The sequence below is a fragment of the Anolis carolinensis genome, unplaced genomic scaffold (genome assembly GCF_035594765.1).
Source record: "Anolis carolinensis isolate JA03-04 unplaced genomic scaffold, rAnoCar3.1.pri scaffold_13, whole genome shotgun sequence".
In the NCBI taxonomy this organism is placed as follows: Eukaryota; Metazoa; Chordata; class Lepidosauria; order Squamata; family Dactyloidae; genus Anolis; species Anolis carolinensis.
This window is the reverse complement of record NW_026943824.1, coordinates 14,946,357-14,966,644: the sequence shown is the minus strand read 5'-3', so window position 1 is coordinate 14,966,644 and position 20,288 is coordinate 14,946,357. Positions and strand designations below refer to the sequence as shown.

The window sequence follows — 20,288 nt, the reverse complement described above, 5'->3', positions numbered from 1 at the left end:
GAGGAGGAGAAGAGGAAGAGGAGAGGGAGGAGAGGATGAGGGAGAGAGTGAGGAGGAAGAATAGGAGAGGGAGGAGAGTGGGATGAGGGAGAGGAGGAGGAAAAGGAGAGGAGAGGGAAAGGGAGAGGAGGAGGAGAGAGTGAGGAGGAGGAGAGGAAGAGGAGAGGGAGGAGGAAGAATAGGAGAGGGAGGCGAATGGGATGAGGGAGAGGAGGAGGAAGAGGAGAAGAAAGGGAGAGCGAGAGGAAAGGAGAGGGAAAGGGAGGAGAGCGAGAGGAGAGGAGGAGAGAAGGAAGGGGAGAGGGGAGGGTCCCGTCCCCCGAAAGAGAAGGGCGGGGGGCTTCCGGGTCTGGCCAAGAGGAAGGGGGAAAGGGTACCAGTACGATCACCATCATCCTTACTGTCACCATTATCACCATGCTTATACTTTTGGCGGCACATCCAGAGGCCCCTCCCGCTCCCTCCCTCCCGCCCTCCTCCCGGCCTGACCTGTACCACTGGAGGCCCCGGTGGTAGTTGCGGTCGAAGAAGTGGGGCTCGGTGCCGACGGCGCGGACGGCGGGGTGGGCGCGCAGGGCCTCGAGGAGGGCGCGGGTCCCGCCTTTCTTGACCCCCACGATCACGGCTTGCGGGAGGCGCTGCTCGCCGGGCTCCGGGGAGGGGGAGGGCGAGGGCGAGGGCGAGGGGGAAGGGGAGGGGGTGCCGGCGGGGGGCGGGGTCTCGGGGGAGGGGGCGGGGCGCGTCCCGCGGGGCGTGGGGGGCGGGGGGGCGCGGGCCAGGGGCGGCCCCCCCATGAGGCTGTAGGCGGCGTAGGTCAGGCAGAGCGAGAGGCTGCACATGCAGAGGAGGCGCCTCCCGCGGCGGGGGGCCGGGGGCGGCTTAGGGCCCCCCGGGGGAGCCGAGCCGGGCCCCGCGGGAGAGGGCGCCGCCGCCACCGCCGCCGCCGATGCCATGCCTCCTGCCCGGCGCCCGCCGCATCCTGTCAGCCGGACGCCCCACCGCCCTGGAGCCCGGCCTCACGGGGGTGCTGCTCCTGCGGGGGCTGGTGCCGATGCTGCGCCGAGTCGTGGCTCCGCATCCCCGCATGGCACGGCCAACCCGTCCCCTTCCTCTCCTCCCAAGTTTCTGCCGGAGACCAGACTAGACTGACTGAGCTGAGGAGGGGGCGGAGCCAAAGGAGCGCGCTCCCGGCGAGGAAGCCACGCCCACTCTCCCTCCCCTCTTCCCTCCTCCCAGTCTGAATCGAGGCAAAGCCCAGGTCCCCCCAGGAGCAGGCCCCAGCTTCCCAACCCAAAGCAGGAGCCTCCGGTGGCCTAGGGGATAAAAGCCTCGTGACTTGAAGGTTGGGTTGCTGACCTGAAGGCTGCCAGGTTCGAATCCCACCCGGGGAGAGAGCGGATGAGCTCCCTCTCTCAGCTCCAGCTCCATGAGAGACGCCTCCCACAAGGATGGTAAAAACATCAAAAACATGTTGTCAAAGGCTTTCATGGCCGGGATCACAGGGTTGTTGTATGTCTTTGGGGCTGTGTGGCCATGTTCCAGAAGCATTCTCTCCTGACGTTTCGTCCACATCTATGGCAGGCATCCTCAGAGGCTGTGAGGTATGGAGAAACTAAGTAAGGAAAGGAAAGAATATATACAGTAGAGTCGCACTTATCCAACATAAACGGGCTGGCAGAATGTTGGATAAGCGAATATATTGGATAATAAGGAGACATTAAGGAAAAGCCTATTAAACATCAAATTAGGTTATGATTTTACAAATGAAGCACCAAAACATCATGTTAGACAACCAATTTGACAGAAAAAGTAGTTCCATGCGCACTAATGCTATGTAGTAATTACTGTACAGTAGAGTCTCACTTATCCAACATAAACGGGCCGGCAGAACGTTGAATAAGCGAATATGTTGGATAATGAGGAATTAAGGATAACCCTATTAAACATCAAATTAAGTTATGATTTTACAAATTAAGCACCAAAACATCATGTTAGACAACAAATTTGTCAGAAAAAGTAGTTCAGTACACAGTAATGCTATATAGTAATTACTGTATTTATGAATTTAGCACCAAAATATCATGATATATTGAAAGCATTGACTACAAAAATGCGTTGGATAATCCAGAACGTTGGATAAGCGAGTGTTGGATAAGTGAGACTCTACTGTATTTACAAATTTACCACCAAAATATCACAATGAATTTAAAACACTGTCTACAAAAACATTGACTACTAAAAGGCAGACTGTGTTGCATAGTCCAGAACATTGGATAAGTGAATGTTGGATAAGTGAGATTTCACTCTACAGGGGAAAACCTTTACCCTTGACCTTAACTACCACCAATTCATCAATACTTTATTTCCCATACTACCAGACTTCGCCACAGCAACGCATGGCCGGGCACAGCTAGTATAATAATAAACTTTATTTTGAAAAAAGCTTTATTTTGAAAAATTTATAATGGGGTAGAAAAAGACAGCGCAATGAAGCTCCCAATGGTGCCTCCAAAATGGAAAGACACCCAACATTGACACTATCTTTGCTTCTACAGTTTCACAGGGTTATTGTGTTAGTTAGTTAGTTCATCATTCATTACAGGTCTTCAGAATGGGCTCTTCTGGCTGCCAGGCCCTTTAAAGCAAGGCTTCTGACACCTTCCCACATGGGACCCCTTTCTGCTCTGAGCAGTTTTTACGATGGGTATATAAAATTGCTATAAAAATCAACCGTTTGCTGATAACAAGCCAGCACTGGCAAGGCTTGCTAAAGAGGCTGATTTACCTTTTCAGAGGCATCTTTTGCAGAGTGAATGTGACATGTTGTTGTCGTATTTGCGTCAATGGAACCTTTTCCTCTTGCCAGATCTTTCTTAACCAAAGGGAACCCCATTTGGGCGAGCACCTAAAACAACGACAACAAACACACATGATTCCCAATGTGATGGTTTTTTGGGACAGTCCATGTAGGGTGCTTTTGGCCAGGCTTCGTCTATTTGGAGCTGGAAGCTTCATAGAATCATAGAGTTGGAAGAGACCTCATGGGCTATCCAGTCCATCCCCATTCCTCCAAGAAGCAGGAAAATCGCATTCAAAGCACCCCCGACAGATGGCCATCCAGCCTCTGCTTAAAAGCTTCTAAAGAAGGAGCCTCCATCACACTCCCGGGCAGAAAGTTCCTCCAACAACAGGAAAAATACCATCAATTACTTAATTTTTTGTGACTGGATTGCACTTTATGTTGTTTTTTATTGTATATTGCTGGGCCTGGTCCCCATGTGACCTGCCCTGAGAGATGGGGCGGGATACAAGAATAAAGTTTATTATTATTTTATTATGCCACAGCAAACAAGATAGATATGCTGGATTTCATATCACAAAATCACAACTCGAACACTTCCCAAGTGTCTAGGACTGTGTGATGTATTTTCGGATGATGCGCGCAGATCCCAGTAGGGTGGCCTTTTGCAGTTGGCAGATCATGATTTTGTCAATGTCTGTTGTTTCCAAATGCCAGCTGAGATCTTTTGGCACAGCATTATTATTATTATTATTATTATTATTATTATTATTATTATTATTATTTTATTATTGGGTTGTTGTATGTTTTCCGGGCAGTATGGCCATGTTCCAGAAGTATTATCTCTGACGTTTCGCCCACATTTATGGCAGGCATCCTCAGAGGCAATATCCCGGCAATGAAAACCTTCGACAACACGTTGTTGTTGTTATTATTATTATTATTATTATTATTATTATTATTATTATTATTATTGGGTCAAAATTCCTTAACCCTCCAACAACAGGAAACTACTGTCAATTAACTACTAGCTGAAGTACCTAGCCTCACCTTCAAAACAACCACTCAACAATAGGATGCCTGGCCACTATTACTTATTACTCTGCACTTTATTGAATATTTTAGCTCTGAAACTACCTTTCCCATGTGAAGTTTTCTGCACTTTGGCCCAGATCCATGTTTTAGCCTCCCGTTTTTAACATTTTATGTTGTATGCTGACTTTTATGACTGTTTTACTGATGTTGATGTTTTATTGATGCAATTTTGTTTTATTGTCTTATTACTGTTATTGTATTGTTGTGTCGGGCATGGCCCCATGTAAGCCACTCCAAGTCCCTTCGGGGAGATGGGGCGGGGTATAAAAATAAAGTTATTATTATTATTATTATTATTATTATTATTATTATTATTATTATTATTATTACAGCTTTCTTGTGCCCCCAGCAGAGTAGCTAGCCTTTAACTACAGGAGGCAAGCACACACTCAGCTTCCTAGTGCAATCTAAGTCAAGGCTTACCTGAAGCAAGGGGGCAAAGGTGGCTTCGTGCTTCCTCAACTTCTGTGGGAACCCAACTGCTACTTGAGTTCAGCCACTGGGTTAAACACCCTTAGCCTTGAAAGAACAGGCAACAAACACTCACTCAAATGCTGTCTTCAAAGAACAGGGAACTCACTTAACTGGGTCAAATGTCCTTAACCCTTCAACAACAGGAAACAGCTGTCAATCAACTACTAGCTGAAGTACCTAGCCTCACCTTCAAAACAAACCCTCACATAGCTTTCTGGTGCCCCCAGCAGAGCAGCTAGCCTTTAACTACAGGAGTCAAGCACACACTCAGCTTCCTAGTGCAATCTAAGTCAAGGCTTACCTGAAGCAAGGGAGCAAAGGTGGCTTCGTGCTTCCTCAACTTCTGTGGGAACCCAACTGCCACTTGAGTTCAGCCACTTGGTTAAATGCCCTGAGCCTTGAAAGAACAAGAAACAAACACTCTTCAAGGAACAGGGAACAATCACTCACCTAACTGGGTCAAATGCCCTTAGCCCTCCAACAACAACAGGAAACAACTGTCAATCACTGTCAATGCAATCCAAAAAGGCTGTGCCGTTTTCTGTGTGGGTGGGTGTTATGTGAGAAGAACAGGGTGGCCTTCCTTAAGAAAGCAAGACCATTTCACAGCAGGAGGAGGTACTAGTGTTCCTATTTCGGGGAGAGGACTATATATTCCCTTTCTATGGTTTTGGATGGAAATGGCATTTGGATGGATTTCCAAAGGATGGGCCCAGGGTGAAAGAAAAAGCACAAGGCAATTTCCTCTGTATGTCTCATACTTTCCACACTTTCTCCTGAGATGTTTCTCCTTAAAGGTAAAGGTTTCCCCTGACATTAAGTCCATTATAAATGGGTTATATCGCTGTGTGGAAGGGCCTTGAGTCTACACGGGCATATAATCCAGTTAAAATCAGATAATCTGTATTTTATAGGCAGTGTGGAAGAGGCCTAAGTGAGGCCTAACTCTGCCTGTCCCCTGGGCTGAGTGGGTTGCTAGGAGACCAAGTGGGTGGAGCTTTGCCTTCTTACTGGCAGCAATTGGATAAAAACAATTATTCTTCTCCCTCTAATTAGGACTTTATTTTTCTTTTCTTTTTGTTGTATGAACGTAGAGGCATGGATGAAGGGCTGTGCTGCCAAGTTTAGTGTTTCTGGGATGTGTAGTTTTGTTGTTTTGTCCTAGGCCGAAATTTCATTACCCTTTTATATATATAGATATATAGATATATATATTCTATTATTCTATTATTATTGTAGTATATTATTATATTATTACTATTATATTATTCATTATTCATGACTACATTGAAGCTACAATAGAGAGAAATCAGCGTGGAAACTGCAAGAGGTACCATAGATTGCTGTACATGGAAATAATGGTAGTAAATAGTTTTTGATTTATTAAATACAGTTATATATTACAATTATATATTTTTGTTATTTAAACTATATATATTGTGGAATTATGGTTCTTTTCTCGAAGTGACACACCACCCGAGTCATGCTAGGTTTTTTGGTGAATTTTGACACATCAAATGCAAATGCATCATTGTCCTAGACCATTAATAGCCCCGGCTTGCTGTTGACCTATGCAGCCCCGAAAGACAGTTGCACCTGTCAATTAGGGAAATTTAGGGACGCTTTATGCGGGAGGCTAATTTACAACACCATAAAACTGCCAGCAAAACACGAGGAAAGGAATGAGGAAGTACAGCCACTACTGGACGGTGAAGCAACAGCTCCCCCTGTGGCCGGAATCGTGAAGCTGGAAAAAATGTTAAAAATGCCTCTGAGTCTGTCTAATGTATGTTGTTCGTCTGTTGGCATTGAATGTTTGCCATATATGTGTTCATTGTAATCCGCCCTGAGTCCCCTTCGGGGTGAGAAAGAAGGGCGGAATATAAATACAGTAGAGTCTCACTTATCCAACATAAACGGGCCGGCAGAATGTTGGATAAGCAAATATGTTGGATAATAAGGAGGGATTAAGGAAAAGCCTATTAAACATCAAATTAGGTAATGATTTTACAAATTAAGCTCAAAAACATTATGTTATACAACAAATTTGAAAGAAAAAGTAGCTTAATACGCAGTAATGCAATGTAGTAATGACTGTATTTATGAATTTAGCACCAAAATATCACGATGTATTGAAAACATTGACTACAAAAATGCGTTGGATAATCCAGAACATTGGATAAGCGAGTGTTGGATAAGTGAGACTCTACTGTACTGTAAATAAATAAATAAATAAATAAATAGATCATGTGACCGGCATGACTGCATGGAGCACCGTTACCTTCCCGCAGAAACAGTACCTATTGATCTACTCACATTTGCATGTTTTCGAACTGCTAGGTTGGCAGAAGCTGGGGCTAATAGCAGGAGCTCACTCCGCTCCCTGGATTCAAACCGCCTTTCTCTCAGCAAGTTCAGCAGCTCAGTGGTTTAACCCGCTGCACCACCGGGGATCCCTATTTCTCATATATTTGGAGACAACATCTTGGAGACTAAAGTACAAATATTAAATGGATTGAAGTCTGCAACTGAGCTAACAATGCCAAGTTTAACAAGAGAAAAGGTTCTTTTTTTTAAAGAAGCAAAGCACCATCTCTTCTTCCTTCTCTGTCCCTGTTTTTCCTCTAATTGGGGACTGGGTTTCCTGTTTTGTCTCTGTGATCGCGTCCCTCCAAATCCTCTTTGGGAACAAACCCTCCCTTTGCAGGGATCTCTTTCTGAACCCAGTTTCAGCCTGAGATGCATCCACGTTGCATATTCGATGTGCGGGGATGGCGCAAATGCATGCAGACACACCAACGCGCTTGCAGGAGGATTTCGAATGCAAATGATACCGCTCAGATATATAGACACGTCATAAAACAAGTTAGGAAGAAAGCATTATACGCTAAGACCTAATGCTTCCCTGGATTCCAGCGAAGGCATGAAAATGCTCGGGAATTTTAATAATGTTAATGCACTTCTAATTTCGGTTTTTAAGACCTTACGGCAGCAGGGTAAGAGGGGAGAGCCATAGAACTGAGCGGGCAGAGGCCTCCCTTCAAACTCTATTTAAACAACGAAAATGATGGCGACAGATCTATTTCATAAGGTCCTAAAATGAAGCCATGTGGTGTCAGGACTCTGGGGTTTGACCAGATGGACACAATGAAGACCACAGGGACGTCCACCAGAGCAAAGCCACTGGCAACAAACATCTTTGCCCTACTTGGCTCATACATCTTCTGCAGTTGACCAGTGTCCAGTCTAAGGACTAAAAACATGGACATTTGGGTTGCTGTGAGATTTCCAGACTGTATGGCCATGTTCCAGTTGCATTTTCTCATAACGTTTCACCTGCATCTGTGGCTGGCATCTTCAGAAGTCTGTTGGAAGTGAATGGGAAAGAGCTTGGAATCGTAGACTAAAATTTACGTACTCATTAGAACGAAAAGAAAGCTGGCTGAAAATTTTTATAGATGGTATCTGACCCCACAGAAATTATCAAAATACTGTAAGTCTACTTCAAATAAATGCTGGAAGTGTGGTGAAAAGGAAGGCACGTATTTCCACTGTGCAAAAGCAAAAGAATTCTGGAAAGAAATACATAGGAATATACAGAGAATACTTCAAATTAAGATTAGTTCTAGACCCCAAGTTGCTCCTCCTGGGTATGTATGACAACGTAGAGGAAAAAAAATAAAGAAATCTTATTTAATTATCTGATAACAGCAGCAAGAATAACATATGCTAAGGGATGGAGGGGGGAAAAAAACAGTCAGGATATAAAAAACTGGTTTATTAAAATTTTGGAAATTATGAGTGCAGACAAATTAACATACTTATTATCGAACACTCAAGGCAAACCCAAAAAACAAACAGATTGGGAATTAGTTACAAACTATTTAAGAACAGAGAACTGTAAAGTGATAATATAAGGATACAATAGCCAAAGATAAAAGACTACACAACTGCCCCGGAATAAACACGAAAGGAGAGAAAAATAATACAACAAACAAATAGAAGAGGAAATACAAGGGTATAGTTTGTACCAAATGAATACGATACATAACAACACACATCTGATGGAAGTCAATTTTAATTATATGTGATAACTGTTAGTATTTAAGTGATGTTCTGATTTTTTTGTTTTTTGCTTTCTGTTTTCTGTTTCTGTCCTCTTTTTCTTTTTCCTTTTGTTTCCTGATGTAGGGTTTCGATTAATAGATTTCTCCTAACCTCCTATATTTTTTTTTCTTACCCCCATGTTATCCCTCTTCACTGTGTGTAATGGTCGATGTGATTCACACCCCTTGGCAAATGACTTTAATAAAAATTTATTTTTTAAAAAAAGAAGTCTGTTGGAAGTGAGGCAAGTGGATTGTTATATATTTATTTATTTATTATTTACTACATTTATATCCTGTTCTTCTCACCCCAGAGGGGACTCAGAGCGGCTTACAAATCAAATGTACATACAATATATTATTAGCATCGCACAATATAAGCATGAAATTACTATATTGTACTATATCATTATATGGTAATATTATTAATAATATTACATTTAATATATAATATATAATTAATATTATTACATTGTATTATTAATAGTATAATATTGTATTACATTATAATGTTATTATCAATATTATAAGTACAGTAGAGTCTCACTTATCCAACACTCGCTTATCCATCGTTCTGGATTGTCCAACGCATTTTTGTAGTCAATGTTTTCAATACATCATGATATTTTGGTGCTAAATTTGTAAATACAGTAATTACTGCATAGCATTACTGCATGTTGAACTACTTTTTCTGTCAAATTTGTTGTATAACATGATGTTTTGGTGCTTAATTTGTAAAATGATAACCTAATTTGATGTTTAATAGGCTTTTCCTTAATGCCTCCTTATTATCCAACATATTCGCTTATCCAACATTCTGCTGGCCCGTTTATGTTGGATAAGTGAGTCTACTGTATATACAATATTTTAAATATATATATATATATATATATATATATATATATATATATATAGTATATACTTATAATATTGATAATAATATGTTAACATAATACAATATTATACATATATCTATCTATCTATCTATCTATCTATCTATCTATCTGTGGAATAATGTCCAGGGTGGGAGAATAAAACTTTATCTGTTCAAAGCAAGATTAAATGTTGCAATTAGCAAGCTTGAATAGCATTGAGTAGCCATGAAGCTGCAAAGTCAGTCAGTGAGGGTATCTGCATAGAGGTAGCTTGGCTGTTGTTGCCTGGAGGCACCCTCTGTTTTGGGAAGTGTTCACTGGCACTTCATTGTTTGCTGTCTGGAGTTCTCCTGTTTTGGAGTGTTCTTGATTCTGTTGTTGTTGTTTTTTTAAAAAAAATACTTGTTTATTTTCATGATTCCCTCCTTTCTATTGAAGATGTTCATATGCTCATGGATTTCAATGGCTTTTCTCTGTAGTCTGACATGATGGTTGCCAGGGTGGTCCCATGATCCAGAGTGGCTACTCAATGCTATTCAAGCTTTGCTAATTGTAACATTTACACTTGCTTTGGATAGATAAAGTTTTTTTTCTCCCACCCTGGACATTATTCCACAGATATATAGATATATATAACAGCATTCCATGCAGTCATGCCAGTGGCCACATGACCTTGGAGGAGTCTATGGACAATGCCGGCTCTTTGGCTTAGAAATGGAGATGAGCACCAACCCACAAAATCGAACATGACTGGACTTAACGTCAGGGGAAACTTTTACCTTTACCAATATAGATATGAACACACCCCACTTGCCTCACTTCCAACAGACCCCTGAAGGTGCCAACCACAGATGCAGGTAAAACATCAGGAGAGAATGCTACTGGAACATGGCCACACAGCCGGAAAAACTCAGATGTTGAATTGGTTAAGACTCAATGAGATATTCATTGAAAAACTCACAGCAACCCAGTGATTTTGGCCATGGGAGTCTTCGACAACACAGATTACACACAGTTAGGATTTGTGACTCTCTCAGTGGCTGCACATAGGACAAATTCATTTGCAGAAGGGGAAAGCACAGTTAATGAGCTTTGCATTGAAACGGGAGAGACCCCAAAGGCCATCCAGTCCAACCCCTTTCCATCATGCAGGAAGACACAACCAAGGTCCTCCTGACAGATAGTCATACAGCCTTTTGCACACTCCTCGTGGACCCCGTGGTCCCTGGACAGACACAGAGACAGAAGACACACCAAACTCCGCAAGCGGATTAATTTTTTTCCCCACTGTAGCAGCAGCTGGCTGCTCTTTCTGCCACCACCATAAATATACCAGCGCCTTTTTTCCAGCTCGGCAACAGGAGGGAGCCCGGCTTAGTCTTGTTTCTGCCTTTGATTTATGGCAGGGAGAGTAATTTAAACATCTCTCGAGGTCTCTGCCTTCGCTGAGTGATGCCGGGGCTCCCGCCTTTTGCAAGGAAGGAAAAGAGGAAAGAAGTCCTCTTGGCCCCCAGGAAAACAGGCGACTGCCCCCAGCAGATTGGCTTCGGCGGATGGGTCACGGTCATCACACTTCGTTAAGAGTGACTATCAGGCCCAAGTCTATCTTGCTAAATCTCATCTTCTAGTTACTCATTGAGGACTGGAAACCTGATGACTACAAGGCTTGTTCCTTGTAGTGGTGGTCTGCGAACACTTAGAAACAAATGTGATCATTGCTAATAGTCAACATCGATTTACCAAAAACAAGTCATGCCAGACTAATCTGATCTCTTTTTTCGACAGAGTTACGAATTGGGTCGATACAGGGAACGCTGTGGATGTAGCGTACCTGGATTTCAGTAAGGCCTTCGACAAAGTCCCCCACGACCTTCTGTCAAACAAACTAGTAAAATGTGGGCTAGACAAAACTACGGTTAGGTGGATCTGTAATTGGTTAAGCGAACGAACCCAAAGGGTGATTCTCACCAATGCGTCGTCTTCATCTTGGAAAGAAGTGACAAGTGGAGTGCCGCAGGGCTCCGTCCTGGGCCCGGTTCTGTTCAGGATCTTTATTAACGACTTAGACGAAGGGTTAGAAGGCACGATCATCAAGTTTGCAGACGGGACCAAACTGGGAGGGAGAGCCAACACTCCAGAAGACAGGAGCAGAATCCAAAACGATCTTGACAGACTAGAGAGATGGGCCGAAACTAACAAAATGAAGTTCAACAGAGACTTCACTTCAGCAGAAAAATGGAAATGCAAAGATACAGACTGAGGGACGATGCCTGGCTTGACAGCAGTGTGTGCGAAAAAGATCTAGGAGTTCTCGTGGACAACAAGTTAAACATGAGCCAACAATGTGATGCGGCAGCTAAAAAAGCCAACGGGATTCTGGCCTGCATCAATAAGGGAATAGCGTCTAGATCCAGGGAAGTCCTGCTCCCCCTTATTCTATTCTGCCTGGTCAGACCTGGAATCACACTGTGTCCAATTCTGGGCACCGCAGTTGAAGGGAGATGTTGACAAGCTGGAATGTATCCAGAGGACGGTGACTCAAATGATCAAGTGTCTGGAGAACAAGCCCTGTGAGGAGCGGCTTAAAGAACTGGGTATGTTTAGCCTGCAAAAGAGAAGGCTGAGAGGAGACATGATAGCCATGTACAAATATGTGAGGGGAAGTCATAGGGAGGAGGGAGCAAGATTGTTTTCTGCTGCCCTGCAGACTAGGACGCAATGGAACAATGGCTTCAAACTACAGGGAAGGAGATTCCACCTGAACATCAGGAAGAACTTCCTCACTGTGAGAAGGGCTGTTCGGCAGTGGAACTCTCTCCCTCCTTCTTTGGAGGCTTTTAAGCAGAGGCTGGATGGCCATCTGTCAGGGGTGCTTTGAACGCGATTTCCTGCTTCTTAGCAGGGGGTTGGACTGGATGGCCCATGAGGTCTCTTCCAACTCTACTATTCTATGATTCTATAATTGTGCTATCCAGGGATGAAACCCAACAGTTTGGAAGGGAAGGAGTGTGGCTCTGTGGACCAGGACCATGGAGTTGCCTAACAAGAGCATGAAGTCTACATAAAGCAAAGTGGTGCTTTTTGTCTTTGAACAGGAGGAACCGGGAATCATAGAGTTGAAAGAGACCTCGTGGGCCACCCAGTCCAACCCCTTTCTGCCAAGAAGCACGAAAATTGCATTCAAAACACCTCTGACAGATGGCCATCCAGGCTCTATTTCAAAGCCTCCAAAGAAGGAGCCTCCACCACACTGCGGCAGAGAGTTTCACTGCTGAACAGCAATCACAGTGAGGAAGTTCTTCCTAATGTTCAAGTGGAATCTCATTTCCTGTAGTTTGAATCTATTGTTCTGCATCTCCAGGGCAGCAGAAAACAAGCTTGCTCTCCCCTCACATATTTATACATGGTCTTCATCATGTCTCCTCCCACTTTCTCTTCTGCAGGCTAAACATGCCCAGCTTTTTAAGCCGCTCCTCATAAGGCTTGTTATCCAGACCAAGCAGCACATCGAAGACCAAGGCAACCCAGAAAGTGGAAAAAACTCATCCAGAATGTTTCTCTTTGTTACTCAGGAGGTCAAACAAGGCCATTTAGTGGGAAACGGAGGCCTGGCCCCTGCGACTGCTCTGGGGAGACAGAGACCAAGGGATGTTGGTTGTGTTTCTTGGGAAAAGGAGGAGACGGAGGCCCCAGCCTGTTTCTGGGCTTTCCCGATATCTCACAGACATTCCCACCATCCCAGGAGGAACAGCTGCTCTTTCGAGTCTCTTGGGGAACAAAAATATGGAACAGGAGGTGTAATTTGCTTTTACGATGGCACAACATATACAGGCATAAGGTGCTGAAGAAGCATTGAGTGCGAACTTGGAAGGGACCATGGAAACCATACAAGCCATTCTCCAGGCCAAGGAAGGGTTCAGTGACAGCAGACCGAGCTGAGCATCGATTGTGTGACCTTTGCTTTGAGTGGCAAATGTGGTCCAACAACCACATTGTTAGGGACCGGCCCGGAGGGGAAGTAAAGGAGAGAATTCCAAGAGAGCAATAAAACAAGCTTTTTATTGTTATCACAGCTGATGATAAGGCAAAACAGCTGTAGGAACCCACTCTAGTGGGTCTGTACCATGCAAATGGCCGTCGCAACATGTGCGTAGCAAACAAAGAATATATACCTTTGGCTTATCTAAAATTGACCAGTGGCTGAGGGTTTTCCTCACCTTCCACACCCACTTGGCATATGTGATACCTGTGACCTCACTTGTTGATTTCTAGCTAATTTTTGGTCTTGGAACTTTCTGGAGAAAGGCACCAGCTCACATGAAGGGAGGGGCATATGCAAAGCCACATAAGCAAATGTTTTCTATTTTCTAGCTTATGGTCCCTTCAACATGTGTGCAGGAGCCTCCGGTGGCCTTGGGGATAAAAACTTGAAGGTCGGGTTGCTGACCTGAAAGCTGCCAGGTTCGAATCCCACCCGGGGGGATCGCGGATGAGTTCCCTCTGTCGGCTCCAGCTCCATGCGGGGACATGAAAGAAGCCTCCCACAAGGATGGTAAAAACATCAAAACATCCGGGCGTCCCTGGGCAACGTCCTTGCAGACGGCCAATTCTCTCACTCCAGAAGCAACTCCGGTTGCTCCTGACACACACACACACACACACAAAGAAAACATGTGTGCTATCCCAATGTACATATCAAATGCAATGTCTTTGAGTATGCTCAGTCTTCACTGAGTTGTGTGTTGTTGTTTTAGAAAGAGCTTAGCAGTTGTTCTTTTTTCAAACTCTCCATCCTATTTCTTCAATCCTTGGAATTTTACTAATAATGATAATAATAATAATAATCAGCTGATGACCCAAAATGCAGACTATGCAAGGAAACCGATGAAACCATTGATCACATCCTCAGCTGCTGTAAGAAAATCGCACAGACAGACTACAAACAGAGGCACAACCATGTGGCCCAAATGATCCATTGGAACTTATGCCTCAAGTACCTCCTCCCAGCAGCAAAGAACTGGTGGGATCACAAACCTGTAAAAGTATTGGAAAATGAGCACGCAAAGATACCGTGGGACTTCCGAATCCATACTGACAAAGTTCTGGAACACAACACACCAGACATCACAGTTGTGGAAAGGAAAAAGGTTTGGATCATTGATGTTGCCATCCCAGGTGACAGTCACATTGACGAAAAACAAGAGGAAAAACTTAGCCCTATCAGGACCTCAAGATTGAACTTCAAAGACTCTGGCAGAAACCAGTGCAGGTGGTCCCGGTGGTGATGGGCACATTGGGTGCCATGACAAAAGATCTCAGCCGGCATTTGGAAACAATAGACATTGACAAAATTACGATCTGTCAATTGCAAAAGGCCACCCTGCTGGGATATGCGCGCATCATCCGAAAATACATCACACAGTCCTAGACACTTGGGAAGTGTTCGACTTGTGATTTTGTGATATGAAATCCAGCATGTCTATCTTGTTTGCTGTGTCATAATAAAATAATAATAATTCTCACGGCAATACCCATGACTCTATTCCGCTCTGTTCTGGGGGAGTCACGGCTGTGTTGATGGGCATCGAGACCCTTTTCCTTGTCTTGTCTGCAATACACTGTATAACAGCCATGCTGTTTACTCGGCTTCTGGTCCCGACGGTGCAGCTACAACAACGCTTCCCAAAGGAATACGACCATTGTGCATAGCTTCAATTCCAAAGGGAGCCATTGCAAGTTGGTGCACAGAGCTGGCAACTCCCAGCCAGATGCCAACCAATGTCTCCGGATGTCCTCCCACGGAGCCGCCTTGAGTCCCCCTCGGGATAGAGAAAGGCGGGATATAAATATCTATATTTATTTATTTACAGTATTTATATTCCGCCCTTCTCACCCCGAAGGGGACTCAGGGAGGATTACAATGAACACATATATGGCAAACATTCAATGCCAACAGACAAACCACATACATTAGACAAGATTCAGAGGCATTTTTAACATTTTTCCAGCTTTCACGATTCCGGACACAGGGGGAGCTGTTGCTTCACTGTCCAGTAGTGGCTGTACTTCCTCATTCCTTTCCTCGTGTTTTGCTGGCAGTTTTATGGTGTTGTAAATTAGCCTCCCGCATAAAGCGTCCCTAAATTTCCCTAATTGACAGGTGCAACTGTCTTTCGGGGCTGCATAGGTCAACAGCAAGCCGGGGCTATTAATGGTTGGAGGCTTAACCCGACCCGGGCTTCGAACTCATGACCTCTCGGTCAGTAGTGATTTATAGCAGCTGGTTACTAGCCAGCTGTGCCACAGCCCGGCCCCTATATATATATCTATATATCTATATCTTCTATCTTCTATAGATATCTATATATATAAAAGAGTGATGGAATCAGGGCGCCGGGCAAAACAACAAAACTACAGACCCCCCAACCTCGAAATCTGACAACACAACCCATCATCCACGGCTCTAGGTTGATACAACAAAAAGAAAAGAAAAAGTTCTAATTAGAGGGAGAGGAATAATGGTTTTTATCCAATTCTGCCAGTTAGAAGGTTAAGCTCCGCCCACTTGGTCCCCTAGCAACCTACTCAGCCCAGGGGACAGGCAGACTTAGGCCTCACTTAGGCCTCTTCCACAGATTATCTAATTTGTACTGGATTATATGGCAGTGTAGACTCAAGGCCCTTCCACACAGCTATACCCATTTAGAATCTTATATTATCTGCTTTGAACTGGATTATCTTGACTCCACACTGCCATATAATCCACTTCAGTGTGCATTTTATACAGCTATGAAGAAGGGGCCTCATATAATCCAGTTCTAAGCAGATAATTTAAGATTATCAATATACAGTACAGCATCACCTTACTTCGCCACAGCAACACGTGACCAGGCACAGCTAGTAGATATATAGATAGATATTAAATATATCTGTCTGCATAACAAACAGAGCAGTACTGAGCAGCAACTAAACTTACTGGAGGAGTTTTGGGATTGACTCCACATGGTGGAAGTTGTAGTTCACCCTGCATCAAGTCAAAACACTGTGAGTCCTACTGGGGAATGTAGAGGAGTTGTAGTTCACCTACACCCAGAACACTATGAACCCAAACAATGGTCTGGACCACACTTGCCATGCATACCCAATATGCTCAGATTTGAATACTGATGGGTTTTGAGGGGAATTGGCCTGGACATTTGAGAGTAGTAGCCACTGGGATTTATAGTTCACCTGCAATGAATGAGCACTTTGAACCCCACCGATAATAGACCAGGACCACACTTCGCACACAGAGTCCCCATAACCAACAGAATTTATTGGACAAGTTTGGGGGAAAGAGAGTTATAGTTCTCCTGCATCCAGAAAAACAGTGATTCCCACCGACAATGGACCAGGACCAAACTTTGCACAGAGAAGCCTCATGACCAACTGAACATACTGCAGGGTTTTGTGGGAATGGGCCTTGATTTTGGGAGTTGTAGTTCACCTGCATCCAAAGACCACTGAACCCAGCCAATGATGGATCTGGACTAAACTTGGCACACAGACTCAACATTGCCTGCTGTGGACCCAAAATGGCCAACTTTGAATACTGGCAGGGTTTGGGAAGTATTATTATTATTTATTATTATTTACAGTATTTATATTCCGCCCTTCTCACCCCGAAGGGGACTCAGGGCGGATCACATTATGTACATATAGGGCAAACATTCAATGCCCATAAACACATCAAACAGAGACCGAGACAGACAGACGCAGAGGCAATTTAACCTTCTCCTGAGGGGATGTTCGATTCTGGCCACAGCGGGGAGCAGCTGCTTCATCATCCACTCTGACGGCACTTCCTCATTCCAGGTCGTAAATTAGTTAAATTTGCCTCCCCACTTTTTATAAGTGGTACCTTATTTCCTACTTGATAGATGCAACTATCTTTCGGGTTGCTAGGTCAGCAAGAGCAGGGGCTATTTTTTATTTTTAATTGACGGGTGCTCACCCCGCCACGGGCTGGCCTCGAACTCATGACCTCATGGTCAGAGTGATTTATTGCAGCTGCTCAACAGCCTGCGCCACAGCCCGGCCCCGATTCTGGGAATTGTAGTTCACCCACTCTAAACTGAGAATACCTTACATTCAAATACAAATAATGCCTTTTTCAAATAACCCGGGCACCGCCGGGTCCCCAAGCTAGTGGTAAATAAAAATAAGTAAACACACTACCAAAGCTGCCGCTTCCCTTGGGATCTTCCCATATCAACCAGGATAAGGCTGAGAGAGTGTGGCTCCCTCTGCTTCCAGCCTCCTGCCTTTCTTCTCTCCGAGGAAACAAAAGCCAAAGGGAAAGCATTTCTTTCCTTCCGGCGAAAGGGAGAAATTGTGCATTCCCGAGAAGCCTCTTGCTTTCCTTAAAACAGTTCTATTATTTCAGCAGCGACTGCATGTGACAGACACAGCAGAACCTGCTGCGGCTGCTTAATCCTTCCAAATTAGTAGGCAACAAGAAGATTCTCTGTCATTCTCTCTCTTTCATATATATATATATATATTTATATATATGTATGTATATTGAAAGTGAGCAACTGTGGGGTACGGAGACAGTCAGTTCGAGAGACGTCCCTACCATCGGTGAAGGCCCATTCCATATGGTCTGACATAAAAATTATGTAAATCCATGCAAATATAACATGGTGCCAAGATGTTCTGCTCGAACCAGTGGCACCTTCTGGCAGCCGTTTCAGGCGCGTTGCTTTGCCTTGGCTCATTAAATCGCTTCTTCAGAAGCTGTTTGCCTTCCTCGGCTCAAGGGCCTTCCTGCCCCAGAGCCAGGCTTTGCTGCTCTTCGGAGCCGAGGTGGAAGCCCAGGCCGGATCCGCTTTTGGGGGAACTGGGGGCACAGGAAGGGAGGGGGTCATTTGCATGCTAATTATGTGCATTACCAGGCCGGGGAGGGAGAAAAGGAGGTCTCTCTTTCTCTCCAATTTTCTTGCTTCAGGAGAGAGGGAAAGAGGGTTGGACAGTCCTGGGGATGTGCTCTTTTTAAGGCTTACCATGATTTAACAGTAAGAACAGACCACGGAACAACAGACTGGTTCAAGATTGGGAAAGGAGTGCGGCAGGGCTGGATACTATCGCCCTACCTATTCAACTTGTACGCAGAACACATCATGCAACGTGCAGGTCTTGACGAATCCAAGGCTGGAGTTAAAATTTCTGGAAGAAACATTTTTTTAAAAAAATTAATTTTTATTAAAGCAAATCAGTCCAATAAAATCAGAGGTATAGGGAATGTTTCTGGAAGAAACATTAACAACCTTAGGTATGCAGATGATACCACTCTGATAGCTGAAAGTGAGGAAGAGCTGAGGAGTCTTATTGTGATTTCTCAGGGACCCTTGCTCCATGACCCCGCGGCCATCATAGATCAAACTGAAGAGGATATGGTTTTTTTCCCATCTCAGCAAGATTCTGTTCCATTCCAGATGTTCCCTGTTGACATTTTGGTGCCAAAGCAAAGTACGGACGCCCTTGAAACAGAGCCTGGTTCCCCGGAAAGTGTTGTGTTTGATAGGAAGTCTTTTCTCAAAACACATCGCTCCCATAAGGAGTTTTTGAGACGAAGTGCGAGATTAGTGGAGAGAGAGGATTTTAATTAACCCGTATCGGGGAGGCAGGCATGTTAACACAGCTACTTTCTCTGGGAACAATAGGGGAGTTAAACACCTGTTGGGGGGAACTCTTGAACTTCCATAAAAGTTCTGCACTGAGCTCTCCCTATCGCGGTGTCAATGTGACTAATCCAAGAAGAACATCGTCTCTTGTTCCTGAGCTCCTAAGCGGCCTTTCGGTGCGCTTACTCACGAGTAGACCGGGAGTTGCGTTTTCACTCCTGTTCAAGTTTGGACTGCGTTTCAGATCCACCACGAATTACCTTGCCTAGCCTCGAATCCTTGTCTGGACTTAACTTCAAGAATCTCCCGGTGAATTCTTGCTCTTTCCCCACTCAAACTTCCAAAGAGTTTGAATGTGTTTCGGTTATTGGATTGTAGACTTTGGACTCGAATACTGGACATATAACTTCATTTATTTGGACTATTTTTGATCTTTCCTATAAGGACAATTGCTTGACTATATACTCTGCATACTTTTGTTTTATTCTTTTATTGCATTAATAAAGATATTAGATTGTTTATTGGCCTCCGTGTTGGTTTCCAGTGCTCACGCAGCCTAGAGGTGTTACATTTATCACCAAGGTGAAAGAAGAAAGTGCAAAAGCCGGGCTGCAGTTAAACATCAAGAAAACCAAAATCATGGCAACCAGACCGATTGACAACTGGCAAATAGAGGGAGAAAACATGGAGGCAGTGACAGACTTTATATTTCTAGGCGCGAAGATCACTGCAGATGCAGACTGCAGCCAGGAAATCAGAGGACGTTTCCTTCTTGGGAGGAGAGCAATGGCCAACCTGGACAAAAGAGTGAAGAGCAGAGACATCACGCTGGCCACGAAGGTCCACATAGTCAAAGCCATGATATTCCCCATAGTCACCTATGGATGCGAGAGCTGGACCATAAGGAAGGCTGAGCGAAGGAAGAGAGAGGCTTTTGAACTCTGGTGCTGGAGGAAAATCCTGAGAGTGCCTTGGACCACAAGAAGATCCAACCAGTCCATCCTCCTGAAAATAATGCCCAATGGCTGCTCATTGGAGGGAAGGATAGTAGAGACAAAGCTGAAGTATTTTGGCCACATCATGAGAAGACAGGAAAGCTTGGAGAAGATCATGATGCTAGTGAAAATTTCCTTTTTCCTTTCCAAGGGCAAGATGGATGGACGGTATCCTTGAAGTGACTGGCTTGACCTTGAAGGAACTGGGGGCGGCGACAGCCGACAGGGAGCTCTGGCGTGGACTGGTCCATGCGGTCACGAGTGAGACGACGACCATG

General features: G+C 44.5%; 1 protein-coding gene across 1 annotated transcript in view; it reads right to left on the bottom strand.

Annotated features, from left to right (window-relative positions):
* Positions 1–1,175, bottom strand: part of LOC100560352 (heparan sulfate glucosamine 3-O-sulfotransferase 4) — a 119,430-nt gene extending 118,255 nt beyond the window's left edge. The window contains exon 1 of the mRNA XM_062964708.1: positions 490–1,175. Coding sequence (XP_062820778.1) covers positions 490–953 — 464 coding nt within the window. The 5' untranslated portion in view covers positions 954–1,175. The remainder of the gene's footprint in view (positions 1–489) is intronic.
* Between the last annotated feature and the right edge of the window lie 19,113 nt (positions 1,176–20,288).